At 42.0% G+C, this 19,615-nt stretch overlaps 1 protein-coding gene across 2 annotated transcripts in view; it reads left to right on the forward strand.

Annotated features, from left to right (window-relative positions):
- Tek (TEK receptor tyrosine kinase) overlaps positions 1-19,615 on the forward strand; it is a 109,776-nt gene that overhangs the window by 57,740 nt on the left and 32,421 nt on the right. For both annotated transcript variants that reach the window (XM_008828957.2, XM_008828958.3), the window contains exons 8-11: positions 2,020-2,171; positions 10,949-11,093; positions 14,658-14,819; positions 17,287-17,421. In XM_008828957.2, coding sequence (XP_008827179.1) covers positions 2,020-2,171; positions 10,949-11,093; positions 14,658-14,819; positions 17,287-17,421 — 594 coding nt within the window. The remainder of the gene's footprint in view (positions 1-2,019; positions 2,172-10,948; positions 11,094-14,657; positions 14,820-17,286; positions 17,422-19,615) is intronic.

Here is a 19,615-nt window from a genome sequence, read left to right on the forward strand (position 1 = left end):
ACTTTTAAACTGAGGATTCTGGTGTTCGACTCCAGTATTCACCCCCCATCCAACCTCAGAAAATGTAAGCTCACTGAAGGAAAGAAAGACTTTAAAAGTGTTAGCACTTTTTTTCTCAATTCCAAGCTAATTAGGCTAAAAAACCAGGTACCTTTTCTAATCATAGTCTCTCTACAGACTTACAGTTGCCTTTGTAATTATTAAACTTTATTTCCCTCTTCTTGATACCGTTTAGCTCTTCATTTTATTCCTGAAAAATGGAATAGAAGTATTAAGTATTACTGCTGATATATCTATCTTGACCCCATCTTGTTCTACAAACAATATGAGAATATTAAGTTATCACTGCTCTCCTACATATTTTACTAAATTTTGGACAGTTTTTGAGTGTGGCATTTATCTGTTTTCTGTTGCTATAACAAAGTACTCAAGGCTGGGTATTTTGTAAAGTAGAGGTTTAATTAGCTCTTTGTTTTGGGTACCAAAATTCCAAGACCAGGTGGCCTAGGCTCTGTATGCAGTGTAACCTCTGGTGAAGCCTCATTATTAATAGCAAGACAGCATATAGAAGCGACCACATCACATGATAAGAAAAGAAGCCAGAGAGATTTAAGGGTCAGACTGTTTAAAAAAAAAAAAAAAAAGACAGGGTCTCACTGTAGCTTCAGCTGGCCTGAAACTAGCTATGTAGACCAGACTGGCCTGCATCTCACAGATATCCTCCTGCTTCTGGGATTAAAAGCACAACACCAGACTTCATTCTGGCCTCCATAAGAGCTACATTAACATCTGCAGATAGCGTCACTCTGATGACCTAATTGCCTTGCATGCAGCTCTCACCTCTTAAAACTTCCACCAATGAAGATCATCCACCATTGAAGATCAAATCATCAGCAGGTGAACCTTTGGGGACACACTTAAATCAAAACCGAATGATACTAACCATTTAAAAGATAATCAGAGATTCTTTCTCTGTGACCCTATAGTTTACAATAAAGCTGTTCTATTTGGGGATCATTCATTCTCTATGATATAGATAGTGGGTATGGAGTTCTGGTACCATTGCCTTTGTTAATATCAGAAAAAAATTTCTTCATTCAATACTGGCAGCTCCATTTTTTATTTGGTTTTTGCCCAGAAATTGCTTTGAGGGAGTTGTATCTTACTTCACATCTATGATGAAATGTGAATAACTTAAATCACCCTTATTGTTTACATGCCACTTAAAGACGTCTCATCCAATGAGAGAGCTTTTGTAAATCCATGCTGAGGATAATACTGTTGACCAGCCATGTTAAGTGGTTGTTTGCTGAGTTGAACTAGCTTTTGTTTGTAACAGTGTGCTTTAAAAAACAAGATGGAGACTGAACAGCTGGTTCTGGGGGACATGTGGCCATGATTCTCATTTTAATATTGAGACTCTTCCTCTCAGGTCCTCTGAGGTAGCACAGCATCATGGAGGAAGAATGTGGGCTTTGGATTCAGAAAGACCTGAGCTTGAGTCTAGGTTTTGAGTCTTGGTCCCTTCATCTATAAAGTGGATATAGTGCATGTTTTCGTATCTTTTCCTGTTGCTGTGATAAAATATTCTGACAAAAGTGAGTTAAGGGATAAAGGGATTCTTTTGGCTCAGAGTTCAAGGTAAAGTGCATCACGGTGGGGAGTTCATGGTACAATCCATCACAGTGAGGATAGTGAAGGCAGCAGAACTTGAAGCAGCTGATTACACTGCACTCACAGTCAGGAAGCAGAGAGCAGTGGATGCTAGTGCTCAGCATGCTTTCTCCATTTTACATGGTCTAGGATCCTGGCCTGGGGAATGGTCCTGCCCACAGTTAGTCTGGGTCTTCCCACATCAATTAACCTAATTGCTAATCCAGGTGATTCTAAATCCTGCCAAGTTGACAATCAACACTAACCCCCTCTGCGTGTGGCTTGGGAAAAAAGCTAATTTTATTATATCTGTTGCTGTTGTGTTAAATATTAGACTTCATGGTGCTATTTTGTTTTTTAATTCAGGTAGACCAAGGAGGACCCCACAGATAGAGGATTTGCCAGATCACATAGAAGTAAACACTGGGATATTTAACCCCACCTGCAAAGCCTCTGGGTGGCCACTACCCACTAATGAAGAAATGACTCTGGTGAAACCAGATGGGACAGTGCTCCAAGTAAGAGCCATTCTTCAGTATGCCCACCTGATACCATAAGATAGTTTCAGCACAGTAATCAGCCCCCAAAAGCTAGATTCCAGGCTTGCCTCCTCTCCAACTGGTGTGTTGTCAGCTTTGATAAGATGCCATGTTCCAGGAGATGTGGAACAAACTCACTGCAGTCTCACTAACTTCCTCTGCATGGACAGTGTATGGTGCAAGGCTGGGAATTTGCGATCACAGCGGAGTTGATGGAGCTGAGTGCCAAGGATGGCTCTCCTCCTACAGAACCATCCAGCTTGTGTGAACTGTGTACATATCAGGCCTTGCAAGGCTCTGCCTCACAATATCTCCATGTCTCTAACTCCTCATATCAGGGAGAGTAAGGTGGCATAGGGGCCACAGGGGTATTATAACCCATGAATTAGTAAGGCGTTCCTATGCCACTGTGACACTGGTTTTATAGTAGTACTAGGGATAAAGCCTAGGGCTTCAGTCCTGGTAGGTAACTGCTCTACCACTGAGCTACATCCCCAGCTCAGGACATGAAGTTTTAATGACTAGTCTACTTCTGTTCTGTTCTTCGGGTGCACAGAAGAGGAGAGTTCAGCATGATCTATTTGACTATACATGAAAATATTTTTTTGTGTCCTGCAACTTTGTTTATTAGATCTAAGAGTTTTCTAGTAGATTCTATAGAGTCTTTAAAGTATAGAATCATACAAAGAAGGGCAGTGTGACCTCTTCCTCTCCTATTTTTATCCCCCTTATGTCTTCCTCTTGTCTAACTGCTATAGCTAAGACTTTGAGCACTATATTAAATGAGAAGGGAGAGTGGGCATTCTTGTCTTGTTCCTGATTTTAGAGAAATAATCTCAGTTTGTCTCCTTTTAATGTAATGTTGGCTATAGGTTTGTTATAGATTTTGTTATTTTGAGGTGTGCTCCATCTGTTCCTAATGTCTCTTGGATTTTCATCATGAAGGCATGTTGAACTTTGTTGAATGGCCTCTTCAGCATCAATCAGGATGATTATGTCATTTCTGTCCTTAAATTTGTGTATATGGTGCGTTACATTTATTGATTTACATATGTGGGACCAAACTTGACTTTCTGGGATGAAGCCCACTTGGTCATAATGCATTATCTTAGTGCGATCCTTTGCTTTCTATTTTTGAACAAGTGAAGAAGAATTAGTATGAGATCTTCCTTGAAAGTTTGATAAAATTCAGTGTTGAATTCATCTGGTGCTGGGCTTTTTGTTGGGAGACTTCTGATTTTTTGATCACAGCTTCTGTTTCATTGCTTGTGATGGGTCTGCTTAAGTTATGCATATCTTCTGGTTTTAATTTTGGTGGTGATGTGCAGTAGAAGAATTTGGGGATTCTTCTATTCTAGATTTTCTAGCTTTTCAGAGTAAAAGTTTTGAAAAATAGTCTCAGTATATTCTATATTTCATTGGAGTAGATTGTAATGACATACTTTTTGACCTATAATTTCGTTAATTTGTGTCTTTCTTTTTGTCATGTTGGCTAATGATTTGTTGATCTTATTAACAAAAGTTAATTAAAGAACAAGCTGTATCAAAGAACCAGCTCTTTGATTGATTTTGTGCTTTGTTCTTTTAGTCTCTGGTTCATTAATTTCTTCCCTAATCTTTATTATTTCTTGATGTCTTCTGGGATTGGGACTGGCTGCTGGCTGTTTTTCTGAGAGCCTTGAGGTGCATCATTAGATTGTTTATTTGATATCCCTCAGATTTTTTTTGCTATTGTTGGGAACACTTATCACTATGAACTTTCCTCTTAGGACTGCCTTGGCTGCATCCCAGAGGTTCTGATTGGTTGTGTTCTCATTATAATTTGCCTCTAGGAATTTAAAAATTATTTTTTTATTTATTTGATAATTTTGTACAATGTATTTTGATTATATCCAGACCCTCTAGGAATTTTTTAATTTCCTCTTTGATTTCTTGGATGACTCATTGTTCATTCAGAAATGTATTGTTTAGTCTTTGAGTATCTTTGTGGTTTCTGTAGTTTGTCTTGTTAATTTCCACTTTTATTCCATTGTGGTCTGATAGGATACAAGGAATTACCCACTATCTTTGTATTCATTCGATTTGCTTTGTTTCCTTTGATATGATCAGTTTTGGGGGTCTTGGGGATGTTTCATGTGCCATTGAGAAAAACGTGTATTCCTTGTCTGGTGGGTGAAATATACTGTAAATATCTGTTGAGTTGATACAGAGTGTATTTTAGCTCTGAGATTTCTTTAGTGTTTTTAGTTTGGAAGGCCTATCTAAATATGAGAGTGGTGTAATGAACTGCTTAGTATTATTGTGTGAGGACCTATAATGATCTTTTCTGCCTTTTAGTGTTTGTTTTATGAAATTAGGGACTCTAATATTAGTTGAATAAATGTTTTCAATTGTTATATTTTCTTGATGAATTGTTTCTTTTGTTAATGCAAAGTGTTCCTTTTTATCTTTTGTAATTATTTTTGAAGTTTATTTGCTATTAGGACAACTATGCCTACATGCCTATGGTTAAGGGCAGCTGTGCCTGCATGTCTACGGTTTCCATTGGCTTGGTGGTTTGTTTTCTGTCCTTTGATACTCAGCTTTTAGATAACTTTTTTGGTTAGGTGGTTTGAACAAGAATGTCTCTCATAAGCTCTTAGTCTTTGGACATTTTACCCCTAGTTGGTGGTGCTGTTTTGGAACGTTTTAGGAGGTGCAGCCTTGCTGGAGGAAAAGCACATCACTGGAGGTGGGCCCTGAGAGTTTATAAGCCTGCTTGAAGATGTGATCACTTGGCTCCAGCCCATCTCTGCCACCATGTTTCCCCACCATTGTGGACTCTAACCCTCTGTAACATAAGCCCAACAATTTTTTCCTTCTATAAGTTTCTTTGGTCATAGTGTTTCATCATAGCAACAGAAAAGAAAGTAATGCAGTAAGTTTCTGGGAGACATATAACTGATTCTTGTTTTTAATCTAGTCCATTAGTTTATGTTTATTATTTTTTTTTATTTTATGTGTATGAATGTATTACCTGAATATATGTAAGTGCACTGGTGTTGTGCAATGTCTGGGGAGGTCAGAAGAGGGTGTTGGATCCCCTGGAACTGTAGTTATAGACAGTTGTTAGCTGCCATGTGGGTGCTGGGAACGGAACCTGAGTCCTCTGTAAGAGCAGCCAGTGATCTTAACCGCTGAGCCATCTTTCCAGCCCCGGTCTATGTTTTTAAATGGTAAGTTGAGACCATTTACATTTATGGTTATTACAGAAATGGGTTTCCTATTTCCTATAAATTTGTTTGGCAATGTTATGTTTTGATGAATTATTGATATTTATTTTCATTCTTCCATATTAGTTTTGAGACTTGGCTGAGTTGCTGTGTTAGACGTGGTTGTTTTTTTCTTTTCTTTTTTTTCCCACTATGTCTGGTTTGTTTATCTGTTCTTTTATGGGATGTATATATTCATGTCTTCACTTGGAGGAGACGATCTTTCTTCTTCCTCCCTGTAAAGTATTCCATTAAATATATTGAACTCCACGCTCTTCTGACTTGTGTGGTTGTTGATGAAAAGTCATGAGTAGTTCTGATATTTCTGCCTTTGTATGTGAGCTGATTTTTTTCTTGTGCTGCTTTTAGGATTCATTCTTTATTTTGTATTTTTAACATCCTAACTATGATCTGTCATGGAGAGCTGATTCTCTGATCATGTCTACTTAGAGCTTGAATGTTTACTTCTTTCTCTAATTTTGAGAAGTTTTCTGCTATAATTTTGTTAAATAGTCAGTCAATTCCGTTTGATTTTATCTCTGTGCCTTCTATACCACAGATTCTCAGTCTTGGCCTCTTGAGTGTATCCAGACTTCTTGGAAATTTCATTTATGCAGCTTAATACTTTTCCTTGTATGTCTGTTGGTATTACTGTCTTGACCTTGTCCCCCATACCTGACATTCTTCTGCATCTTATCTGTCAATGATGGTATGTATCTGTTGTGGTTTCTATTTGATTGACCAGAAGACCCCAGCTCTTTCACTTCAAGAACTGCTGTTTGGTTATTTTCAGTGTTTAAGTTTCTTTACTGAATTTTTCCTCCGTATTTTGGACATCCACTTCCAATTCATTTTGGAGACTGTCTTATTGAGGTCTTATATGGAATCCCGTAACTCATGCATCTGTTTATTTCTTCTATGTGTTCATTAGTTCTTTTAAAAAGCAAAATTATGAATTCTTTCCCAGGCATTTCAGCTATGTGTGTAGTTTTGATTCTCTTACAAGGGAGTTGGTTGGTTGGAATGGGATGTGGGTGGTGGTTGTGTCATATTCTTTGGGCTTCTTCGTCGTGCTTTCCACATCTGCTGGAGTGGGCTTGCCTTTGAGTTTTGACTTCCCCTTCTTTGGGTCTATTTGGGTGTTTTGTTTTCTGGGATTCCTCTAAGAGAGATACCTGCATGAGGCTCAGCCACAGGGACTGGTGAGACCTGGCATTGACTGACAAGCGGAGCCCCCCAGGTGATCCTGTCCTGACCATGTACCTACAGGACCAAGGGTGGGTGCTTCACATCAGACTCCAAGGCAACCAGGTGAAATCACTGTCCTGTTACCCCTTGGACTCTGTTAACCAGCTGGGGACAGGACAGCAAACGTCTGACACACTGAAGTCTATAAACTATCTGAGGGCTGTGGTTAGTGCCCCAGGCCCAAAGTAACCTCTGGGACCACAGCAGTGTAGACTGCCAGTCCTGGAGTGGTCACCGGAACATCATAAATCAAGATCCCACATCCATACTGTCATTAGAGACCACTGGAGCTAATCCCTGGTCTCTTGGGGAACCCTGGGTACCCTGTTGCCAAAGCTCAGGCTCTATATTGACCCTGAGGGCACCAGTACTGGAGGCCTGGTTCCATGGTGCTCCAAGGTCCCTTTGGAGCCAAGGGTCTAGTTCCAAGGTGCTATCCGGAACTGTTGAAGCAGAAGATCTGTTCACACAGTGCTTTCTGGTCCTGTGGGAGCAGGAGGCCTTGTCACAGGGTGCTCTCGATCTGCTGGAGCTGGAAGCTTGGAAGCACAGTGTTGCTAACAGTAGCCAAAGTGTCCTTCAGAAGCCAAAAGCCTGTTTGTGAGGCACTCTCTGGTCCTGCCAAAACTAGTTAATCCTCTCTCCTTTCCAGCACCTCAACTCTCCAATCCTCCCACCTTCCTCACTGTGTAAACCTCACCACCCAGAATTCCCCTCTACTTCCCTTTTACATTGTGTTTTACTATCTGCCTTCACTAAGGCCCCCTCAACGTCTCCGTAGTTCTTTGTCTACAGAGGTACTGGTATTCCCTGTTAAGCAAACAGAACTAGAGTTGAAAGTAGGACCCGCATATGGGAGCGTACAGGTGGCATTTGTCTCTTGGGGTTTGGGTTACCTTGCTCAGTATAATTTTTTCCAGCTCCACCTTTTTCCCTGAAAACTTCAAACTTTCATTTTTCTTTAGAGCTGAATATATTTCATCATGTATAGGTATCAGACTTTCATTATCCGTTTGTCAGTAGATGAACATTTGGGATGCTGTTGTGAACAGAACAATAATGAACACAGTTTTCTCTCTTGTAGGGTATACAATCCTTTGGGTATATGCCCAGAAATGGTATATCTGGGTCTGAGGGTTCACAGTATCAGTTGCTCTGTGATTGGGTTTTGTGCTTAGTTTGCTTATTAAGTGAGGTCATGAGTCCCTGAATCTTCTTGATACATGTTGATATGCAACATCTGCACATTGAAGACATTTTTCTAGCCTTGTAACCTGGTTTTGTGTGTGTGTGTATGTGTGTGCCTCTCCTTTCTGAAATGCTAAGCAATGTACTTGCTCTAAATCTGTAGACACTTCTTCTGTTTTAGCACTAGATGGTACCCCACTTCCCAGATGCTCTAAGTCTGCTGTTGGTGTGATGTCACTGTTTCAGCACTAGCAGATAACCCCAAGCCTAGATCAGCCTCAAATCTAGTTGGAGTAATGTTCAGAATGAATTGGAGGAATGCCTAAAAAGGGTAATCTGTACCCACAAGCCTCCGCCTGGGGCAAGATAGGTCCAGCTATCTCTCCAATATGTTGTGCTCAGGTGGTGTAGGCTTCTTCCTGGTTCTGGGCCTCACTGTGGAGGAACTGACCCCTTGCTTCTATACGATGACTTCTTCCACCAGTTACTGTATGTTCTGCTGTCTGGGCTGGGAGAGAAATAGGGTGGGCAGTCCCATGGCTACAATACTGCAATGCAGTAACAGTAGCAGGGTAACAGCCTGCTGAGACCAGCATAGCATAGGGGCAAGACCGAGGTCCACCTTGTTGTGGGATACCAGCTGCTAGGTGGATTCATGGCCCAAGACCACTGCAACCAGCCAGAGTTGATACTGGTCAACTCTGAGTAGAATTCCAAGTCACTGGAGCTATGGATCCCTACCTGTCACCAGTATGGATCCAGAGGTGCTGTTTGCAGCCAGTATCCCAAGAACAGGGGCCATTAGGATCTACCTCATGTTAGGTTTCCAAGCCACAATTCTGGGCTGACTTTCCTGCCCTACCATCAATGGGATGAGACTTGCTCATGATGTGTCCACCAACATTGAGGGAAGGATGGTAGAGGGAGTCCCTTGGTCACTCAGGCAATGCTCAGCTGGATCAACATGTGAGTCACACGAGGGCCTACACTGTTTTAGTAGTTAGTGTGAGTCTCACACTATGGCTGTCAACAATGCAGCTGAAACACAAATCTGTCACACCAGGAGATACATGATTCCACCTGGTGCCAAGGCGGGTCTGGAGACTTTGTCCTTGAGCACTGATCTCAGGATAGGGGCATTTGGGATCCACTTTGTGCTAAGTCTCACTGAAGTCTAAGGCTTGAACTTGATCTCCTCTCTCCCAAGTGGTAGGTATCTCCTTCCACACTATGCTGGTTAGAGTTGGGGATGCGATCATGCCAATTAAGCTTACTCGCCTACCTTTCTCAATATACCTTTTCTGATTTTTATAAAACCTGGCACTGTGGCCTCTTACCTGGGCTCCCTTAGCTCTGCCTGTGAAGACAGTTTAGTGAGTGAACAGCTGGCTCTTCTCGTTGATTGGTCTGTGAAGAGACCATTGCTGGAACATCATTTTAAAATTTTTTGAGAATTTCATACATGTGACTATATTTATATCATTTCCAACTCTCCCTCTTCCCCACTCCAGTTCTTCCCATGCCCCCCATTCTCTCTCAATTTGTGATCTTTTCTTAAGTTGTCACACATATGCATACACACACACACACACACACATGCACATGCACACACACGCACACACACAAAACCTACTGAGTCCATTTAGTGGTGCTGGTATGTACATGTGTTTAGAGCTGAGTACTTGGGATTGAGATCTTGTCCTTGAGGAAAACTGATTCTCTTTCTTAGCAGCCTGGATTGCCTGCAGCTTTTCATCTAGAGGTGGGACACTGGCATGTCGACTGGTGTTGCCATCATGCAGATCTTGTTTAGGAAATCTTATAGTTGAGATCTCATGGGTGCAGCGTCCCCGTCATTTCTAGTAGACACTGTCCAGCAGCAGGTGTCCTGGGCTCTGGCTCTTACGATCTTTCTGCCCCATCTTATGTGATGTTCCTGGACCTTAGCTGTGAGGGTTGTATTGTAGGCATCAGCCGGGGCTGAGCAGCCTGTGGTCACTTTTCTCTGCATTCTGACCAGCTGTGGATTGCTGTAATAGTCTCCACCTGTTGCAAAACAGGCTTTTTTGATGAGTGGTGAGAGCTACATTTGTCTATGGGTATAGGGATCAAAATTTAGACTATAATTAGAAACTATATTGGTCTAGGAAAGTCACCGTAGTGTGTTTTCATTTGGGGTCTATCACTTCTCTTGCCACAGTACCAGGCATGAATTTGAGTGGGCCTTAAGTCCAATTAGATTGCTGTTGGTTGTCCCCAAGATAAAAATGCCATTATTCCACCATTAGGGATGTTTTTCGGGACTGTGATCCGTAGGTTTTACAGTTAGGTAGGACTAGTGATTGCTTTTATCCCTTGGCAGCTTGCATAGCTGATGCAATGAGACCTAGTCTGCAGGGAGGAGGTTAGTTCCAGCTTGGTTCCTTCAAGTCCTACATCCAGAGGATGGTGTCATCAGCAATAGGGTCACCTTCAAGCTCGGGGAGGCAATCAAGGATTTGAGACTGTGCTGGAGTATCTCAGCTTGCTCCTTACCCATAACTTCTTAGCATTGCTTGTCCCCTTTTTACAGAAGAGGGAACTGGCTAGGTGAGAATAGGAACCTGAGGGACTGGACGAAGGGAGTAGCGATCCATGTGTCTTCAGAGCTCTGGCTTTTCCCAGCGCACCGTGCCTGACAGCCCCCCAAGTGTATAGGAAGCCGCTCTGTCCTCCCACTCAGCCATCTCTGTATTAGACTGGAAAAGAACCAATTCTGCCCAGAGCAGTTTAAAAATCTCCTTGCTTCTAAGTGTTTACCTTACGCTTCCAAGCTCAAATACAACAGCAGGATCTGGGAGGGCACCAAGCCAATGTAAACTTTCAGGGCTGCTACAGTAGCTTTGGAAACGAGCCCGTGATTACATTAGCCTTGCACTTAGCCTCTTAATCTCTCCTAGAAAACACAGTCAACAATGCAACGGGGTAAATGTTATGGACCTTTGTGTTTAAGCATCTCAAGAAGTTCTAACTTTTTGTGTGTGTGTGTGTGTGTGTGTGTGTGTGTGTTTGTGTGTTTTATGGTTCTAGCCAAATGACTTCAACCAAACAGATCATTTCTCAGTGGCCATATTCACCGTCCACCGAATCCTTCCTCGTGACTCAGGAGTTTGGGTTTGCAGTGTAAACACAGTGGCTGGGATGGCAGAAAAGCCTTTCAATATTTCTGTTAAAGGTAAGTTTCATTTGCCACAAGAAGAGCTTATGTTCTTGAAGTGCTGTGTCCATGCACTGCCGTGGAAGTATGCAACTTCTAGAGCTGAGTTGTTTTCTAGCATGTTGAGTGTTATATGCAGGAGGACTCAGCGTGGTGGCACAACCCTGTATTCTCAGCACTTGGAATGTGGAGTCAGGAAGGATCAAGAATTTAAGGCCCGTTTGGCTACATGGCAAGTTCAAGGCTAGCCTGGGTTACATGAAACCCTATCTCAAAGCACAAGCACAGATCATATGCATAAAAGCAGAATGAAAATTTAAGAGTTCCACCTTTGGAGCCAACACAGCTCTGAGTTTGATTTTGTCCTTAATAGTTTGTAATCTTTTATGTGACCTTGAGCAAATGAACTTAGCCTCCTTGAGCCATTCTTTACTTGTTAATGAAGCTTAGTTTGTCTACCTCTTAGGGTAGGATTTGTTAAACACATAAAATACTTGAAATAGTACCTGGCATTGCATGTGCTTTATGAAAGTTTAGCATTGTCCTTTTTGTGACTTCTCGTATTGAGAATGGTTTAGAGTCTCTTTATCTGGGGGAATACTCACTTAATATGGAGTTTGCTACATAGTCAACATGAATGGGCTTTCATGTATTCAAGGTTAATGGTATTCCTCCTATCACAAATTGACACACCAAATCTGAATTAATCTGAATGGATGTATGTACGTTTGTGGCTTGAGAGGAAGAAATGAATTGAAGATAGGTCTAAGCTTACTTGGTTGGCGTACTTATTTAGGCAGAAACAGCTTTCTGGTGTATATTTGAGAAAAGGCCCTAGGCATCCCACACTTGTTAATCCTTGAAGGACATTGCTCATTGGATACTTTTTTTTTTTTTTTTCTGTTTTTTTGAAGCAGGGTCTCCCTGTAGCCCCAGCTGTCCTGGAACTTACTAACATTGCTCATTAGATACTTTTTTTTTTTTGTCTTTTTGAAGCAGGGTCTCCCTGTAGCCCCAGCTGTCCTGGAACTCACTATGTAGACCAGGCTGGCCTTGAACTCACAGAGATCTGCCTGCCTCTGCCTCCCAAGTGCTGGGACTACAGGTGTGTGCCACCACGCTCGGCTAACTTTTATCTCCATTTTGATAGCGACAGAGCACAACAGAGGATTAAGTGAACTTGTTTTTAAGACCAAGAACCCCAATTCCATAAATGCATCCTCATAGATTTGAATTCTCTTCTCTAAGAATTATGTAAACCATTCTGAAATCCTTACTGCTCTTTTGATTACAGGAAAAAGCCCAAATCTGTTCTATTCAGTAGAGCATTCATATAATCAAAATAATTTCTAACATCTTGAATGTTCTTGGAAGAAAGGAAATGCTATGCACACAAGGAAAATTATTTGACACAAGGAAAATAAACAAGTTGAAAACAAATCATTTTGCTAATGTACAAGGCAGTCACTGGTTATAATCTTTCTTTTGTAATCAAAGACAGTACACTTGAGATCAATGCACAGAAACATTTCCATTCTAAGTCATGGATGCATCTACTGTGTCTCTCAAATGGAAATAGACATTAGGGAAATCAATCAGGCCCTATGATTATAATATTGCTAAAGTTAAATACTAGCTTGGCTTTATATTAGAACACAGATTGGTACAGTGACTTTGAAAAATGACAGTACCCTTGGGAGCTAAACATGACATGTACCTATGACCAGCAAATTCTACTCCAACCATATACTCAAAAGAAAGGAACATGTATGTTGAAAAAGGCATCTTGAAGAATTTTCAGTGAGGTTTTTAATATAAGAGTACCAAACTGAAATTAATTCATGTGTTTATTGATATTGTAAGGCATTAAACTGTAATACTGATTATTCACCATTAGTATTTGCTTGGGCTGGCTGGCTTAAGCAGTGGATCACCTTTCATTCAGCCAGTGAATAGAATGTCCTGCAGGCCTTCCAGGTCTTAGTCCCTGTAGACATAGTAGTGAGCAGGACAGGGGCAGGTCCTCTCCTCTCATGGAGCGTGCATTCATACGGGGAGATGAGCAGTGAGCAAGTGCATGAGTAAAATGCATAGTTTACTAAGATGCTGAGTACCACAGACAAAACCAAAGCAGAAATAGCCGAAGGATGCTGACACAGGGCTGCGGGGGTGGGGTAATTTTGCGTGGGGCAGCTATGCCTTCCTGAGATGGTATTGTAGCAAAGATGTAAAGGTCCTTTCCAAGGATGATGAACTGAAGCTCTGAGACAGAGGGAAAGGTACAGTTACTGAGTATGGAGCTGTCTGTGACATCTGAAATGCCCATGATTTAAACACATTCCTAGGGAGGGAAAAACACCAGCTATGCATTTCTAGGAAGGTCCGTTTCTAATAGAGCTATGGAGCTCACTGGAATTTCAGCTGACAGATACTTACTTAGCACCTGGTAGGTGTTGTGCAAAACTATACTGTCATTGCCTGGTGGTGGTTTAGGGTCTGGTGCAGTGTGTAACCTGCCTTTTCATTACCATCTCACTTACTGAGAAGTTTTTTTAGAAAATTTCCCTCATCAGATGTACTAATCTGTTTTTGTACTGTGACTCTTGTGATATCAAATGAATGCCAACCACTATACTATTAAGATAGCTCATCCCTCCAAAAACCAACTTCCAGCTCCTTGGGAGTTTTATCCTATCTGCTCCACTAAGAACTCCAATTTAACACTGGGGGATTATTCTAGATTACCCAGTGGACCTACACTAATCCGTTAAGTCCTTTGAGGATGATCGTCATCAGGGAAGAAAGGTTAGAGAGACCTGACATTGTTGGTCTTGAAGCTGGTGGAAGAAATAGTGTGATGTTAGTCCAGACTCATGTCTGACTTCTGACTTCCACAATGGTAAAATAATACATTTATGGTGAGTGAGAATGGCTGAATGAGAAATGAATGAATGAATGAACGTATAGGGTGTAGTGGGTGGGAGGACCAATAACAAAGGAACAAAGGATCCTACTAACTTACAAAGAATAATAAACACAAAATTACAATGAAGGGTAATGCAGTTTCTGAGGTCGTGTAACACATGTACCCATTTAAGACTCTTGAATGGCCCTTTTATTAAAGAACGTGAGAACTGAGTCAAATCTGTAGGAAGAGTGAATCGAGAGGCTAAGGGAGGCAGGGTATTCCTTGTAGGGGAACAACGGCAGTAAAGACCTAAACGGAAAGGCACTTCATGCTGCTACTTGGACGAGCTGGTACTGGACGGTCCTGGGTAAAGGGAACAGGAGGCTGGAGAGTAGACAGGAGCAATGTTGGGGCCTGGCTGATCATGGTACAAAGTTTAGATTTAATCCCTCATGGAATGAGAACCCACTAGAGAGTTGTGGCAGGAGGAGTGTTTTTTTAAAACATGTTGACCGTGGATGGTGATGAAAGTAGGATCAAAGCAGTGCTCTCAGAGTAGGTGATGAGATCTGAATCGAGCAAAGAGCTCTGAGGGGAAATCTGTTACCCCCACTGAAGGACAAAAGCGGACCCCAAAGTCTAAGGATTAATCTAATTGCTGAAATTTTATTCAGTTCTTCCAAAGCCCCTGCATGCCCCAAATGTAATCGACACTGGACACAACTTCGCCGTCATCAACATCAGCTCTGAACCTTACTTTGGGGATGGACCAATCAAATCCAAGAAACTTCTCTACAAACCTGTTAATCATTACGAGGCCTGGAGACACATTCAAGGTAAACTTGGAATGAGAGTGACTAGACCAGTCAAGAGATCTGGCACCAGGAAAAAATTTTCCCCAGGTCTCGAAAGTCCGGTCTCCCTGCATCATCTGATTCCGCACTTCAGTATATTTTGGCACGTGAGAGGGTCCTGGGAGTTCTGGGGTTGACTTTGTGAATGCCTGAGCACCAGAGGACAGACCCAGTCGGCACTGGGATTGCTATCGGTATCAGCATTCCTTTAGGACTTTCTAGGCCTGCAGTCCTGTGTTTAGAACTCCCGTCATGTCTGGTGGTGGTGGAAAGTACGTGTTTTCAGCATGAATGTGAGAGCAGGTCCGGGAGTTGGCTTGACTCTTGAGGGTAACGTTTCTGCTGTGTTGAATTGCTTCTTTATTATTCATGTCTGGTCCCGATGACTCAACACAAAGAGGGGTTCATAGAAATTTGAGCCCTGAGAAATTTAGGTTGTAGAAGATAGGACTGGGGTTGAGGTGAAGAGAGGGATCCACACGGCAGTGAGCGCTGGACACCCCTCCCCAGCTTCTCGAGAGACAAAAGGGCCAAAGTTCATAAAAAACTAAAGACTTTATCTGCTCCGTGGCAGTGTAAAACCGTAATTTGAAAACCGTAAATTAAATACAGTATCACCAGTTGCCATGCTGTTTTAATTGCGTTATCTTGCAGACAGACTCAGCTGCTAGCAGGCACTGGGTACCCTTCCACTAATAATTTCAGCATACTAGACTTAAGAGTCCCTCAAAAGGGTCTTTGGCTTACTTGAGAAAGTTATTTTAAAAGTAAGAAAAAGAGGGTTTGGGCTCAATAAGGCAGCTGTGCTTGATACACTGAATAAAATAATGGATTATTTCTGAGCTCTTGACATTTTATCATAGATTCAGCCCAAATTTGGAATCTCGAGGCTGTAAGGTTGAGCTTTAGGACTACTGTTTCCAGCATTAGTAGCTGGGTCTTTTTTTGTTTTATTTTGGCTTTTTGGTCATATGGTTGCAATAAAAATGGTCTTCTAAGAACTGTTAAACAAGTACAATAGTTTTTTCTTACCAATTAGCACTTTATCATAAAGTAAATCAGAAATTAACCTTTGCAACATCCATAGAGATAGAGAGGCCAGAGAAAAACAAATGGCTAAGGGGCTGGAGAGCTGGCTCAGCGATCAAGAGCACTGGCTGCACTCACATGGCAGCTAACAACTATTTATAACTCCAGTTCCAGGGAAATCTAATCCCCTCTTCTGATCTCCGCAGGCATTCATGACTTGGGCGCTCTTACCTGCGTGCAAGCAATACACTCATACACGTAAAATAATAATAAATAAAATATTTTTTTAAAAAAAGCTAAGAGAAAAGCACATGCCATCTATGTTTTGGAACTATTTTCAAGGGACCCTAGAATCATTGAGGATATGGCTTTCAAAACCAGATGTCTAGTGGCATTTAACAAATTTTCGCAGAACTTTCCCTCAATAGTTTGAATGTAATCAGTGTCTATCTTTGACGACGGTGAAAATAAAATTATTTTATATTATGCTAGTTAAGCCACCCCACAATTCTGGAATTCTGTATGACTGGTTTATAAAGTTTAATTTTGTAAATGAAAATGCAGATGCACTAAATCAGGAATGTGTTGAAGCGTATACAAAGATGCATAGACAGATGTGCTAGGAGATACATATACTAATGTATACACTGTAACTTGGAAACAGCCTCCCAAAACCCTGGTGTGCCTTATATTGGAAACTATAAGTCTTTGCAGATGGAACTGTTTCTTTATTTCACTAAGATGTGTTTTTAAAAACCTAAATTTAGTTCACATTGCTATAAGAGCCACCATGGTTTAAAGAACTGCCCTGTTCTGACTTTTTTCTAGTTCCCTGTCTAGAACTTGTAATGCTATTACTCTTGCCTTTACTTCTCCCTCACATCTCCTATTCATGATTCAAGGACTTTCTTCTCCCCTTAAAGACAAGAGTTATGCAATTTGGGAGTCTTTTAGATAGACCCACTGGAGGGATACTCCAATTGCCTCACCCTGCGTCCCTGTTCAGCATGGAAGGAGTCTGCATCCCTATTCCCTATTGGCAATTTGGGTAGCCCCTTCAGAGGATGTCGTGATAAGAATAGGAGGTAGGAATTGGCTAGGCAGTTAGGGTAAAAAGACCCCAAAGAAATGTGAAAGTTTCTTGGCTAAAAGTAAAAATGTCCTTGGTCCTGTTAACAACATACCCTGTTCCAAAGGCCAAAAATGTCAAAAGTATTTGGGAGTTTGTATCTAATCCTTAAGAGATTTTAGGGTTACCTCTTCAGAGGGGGGAATGTTGGAGGGGAGGGAGTGGGCATGGATTTGATCAAAACACCTTATATGCATGTATGAAATTCTCAATAAAGTTTTTGTAAAAGTTAAAAAAAAAAGAATACAACAGAATACAAACTGAAGTTTCCTGAACTTTCTCTCCTCTCAGTGACAAATGAGATTGTTACACTCAACTATTTGGAGCCTAGAACTGAATACGAGCTCTGTGTGCAGCTGGTCCGTCGTGGAGAAGGTGGAGAAGGGCATCCTGGACCCGTGAGACGGTTCACAACAGCTTCGATTGGTCAGTTGCAGCCGACAAGCGTTTATTCCTGAGCTGGGTGGGAGGGGGAGGAAGGGGAAAGAGGAAGGAAGACCAGGAAGGGTGGTGGTGGGTGAGTGGGTGGGTGGGGATGGAGGTGGAAGGACTTTGCTGTGGAATGGGTGGGAAAGTGACAGGAAAGCTATCCACTTCAAGCCAAACAGATCCTTTATTTGGGCTGGACACATGATCTGTCTCCTTGGGGGAGGGGGTGTGTGGCCATCCAGGAGGACAGGGAAGGAAGCAGATGAGCCTTCAGGAAGGCAAGGGCATCCCTTAGGACTCGAGATTTGCTTAGCAGCAACTGTGCTGAGCTTTGGCTTCTCTGTCTCACCCCCAGCTTCCTGTTTCCATCCTCAAGGATCCACACCAGGCTTCTGCTACAAATACACTTCAGAAATAAAAGTTTATTTATTTTTTAAAAAAGTAATTTCTATTTTTCAAAGTAATTCATGCACATAGTTCAAACATCAAATAGAAGGAAAGGCTTTTGTCTGAAGAACAGTGTTGGTCCACCCCTCTGCCTCCCTGCCCTGCTTCCTATAGGCAACTGTTTTCTTGTTAAGCTGTTTCTTACCATATTTACCTTCATGTCGCTAAGTCAGCGGTCAGCCAGAATCACCTGGAGAGTTAAAACAGATTGCTCACTCCACTCCCAGAATTTTTGGTCCAATAGGTTTTGGGTAAGGCTAGGGCTCCATAATTTGGATTTCTAATAAATTCCCAAGTGATTTTTGATGCTGCTGGCCCTGAGTCCACATGTTTTGGAGACATTTCTTTTTTTGAGATAGGGTTTCAATCTGTAGCCCAGGCTGGCCTGGTAGTCAACTACCTAGCCCAGGCTGGCTTCTAACCCATGGGAATTCTCATGCTTTGGCCTCTTCAGTTCTTGGATTACAGGCAGGAGCCACCATGCTTTGTAGAAACATTTCTTGATTCATTAGACTATCTACAGAAGCTCTTGGTTTCTGCAGTGTCCCTGACGCTAACCTGGGCTCTCTCTTTCTACTACTTGGTGTGCTCCTCTGAAATTCTGGAGTGACCTTTTGTAACACTCTTTTTGTTCTTTGACTTGCTCATTGTGTATAATCATCCTGTTACTACCTCCTGGTCAGTTACAAGTTCCTGCTTATTTAATTCACACTACCCCACGTTACAAACAGCAGGATATAATAGTTTCCAGATCCAGAGGCTTTTTCCTTCTGTATTAGTTTTCTTGTCACTATGAACAAAATTCTTGGGACAACAATTTAGGGAGGAAAGATTTCTTTTGACTCATGGTTTCAGAGGTGTCAGTCCATGGTCCCTTGGCTCCCGTGGGTGGGCAGAGCATATTGGTGGGGGGGTATGTGACAAAGGTAACTTCTTTCCCCTATGGTGGAGAGGAAATAGAGTGAGGGAGAGGAAAGGCCAGGCACCAGCTACTTCTAAAGACCACCTCCAATGACTTATCTTCTAGCTAAAGTTTCTAGACCCTCCTAAAATAGAATCGCCCCTTGAGAACCAAGCCTCCAATACATGACTGATTTAGGGGGACAGTTTGTATCTAAACTACAGCAGCTTCCAAACCTAGAGGCTTTTAACTCTAAGCCCCAAGAACCAAGCTCCAAAGGTAGAGGCTCGGTTCTCTAGGTCAAGGCAGAGGCTTATTGCCCAGCGCTTAGAGCACCATCTCCTCGCAGCAAACTTCCAGCTCTTGAATTCTGGGTATTGGGACTCTGAGCGCTTTGTCTCAGTGGTTCCTTTGAGTTCTTCTAGTGACTGGGCCTTGTAGGCCTTGTGGCCACAGCGCCCTTTGTCAGCTCTTTACAGCCTGTTTTCCGGAGTCCCAGCTTCTCTGCTGTCTCGCGCCTTAATGTTTCTACTGGCCTCTAAACTTCTTGCTGATTTTGACCTCCATTGCTCTCAACTCTTTCATTGTTTAAGAAATGGCTTCAGGAACCCATCAGGCTGTGAATAAAAATAAAATAAGAGGGGCTGGAGAGATGGCTCAGCAGTGAAGAGCACTGGCTGCTCTTACAGAGGACCTGGGTTCAATAACCATCCTAACTCCAGTTCCAGGGAATCCAACATGCTCTTCTTACCTCTGTGGGCACTGCAGAATATGAGTGCACTTACACACAAGCAGGCAATGCACTTATACACATAAAATAAAAATAATAAATAAAATATAAAA

This window comes from Nannospalax galili, unplaced genomic scaffold (assembly GCF_000622305.1).
Source record: "Nannospalax galili isolate Female #2095 unplaced genomic scaffold, S.galili_v1.0 scaffold52, whole genome shotgun sequence".
NCBI classification, from domain to species: Eukaryota; Metazoa; Chordata; class Mammalia; order Rodentia; family Spalacidae; genus Nannospalax; species Nannospalax galili.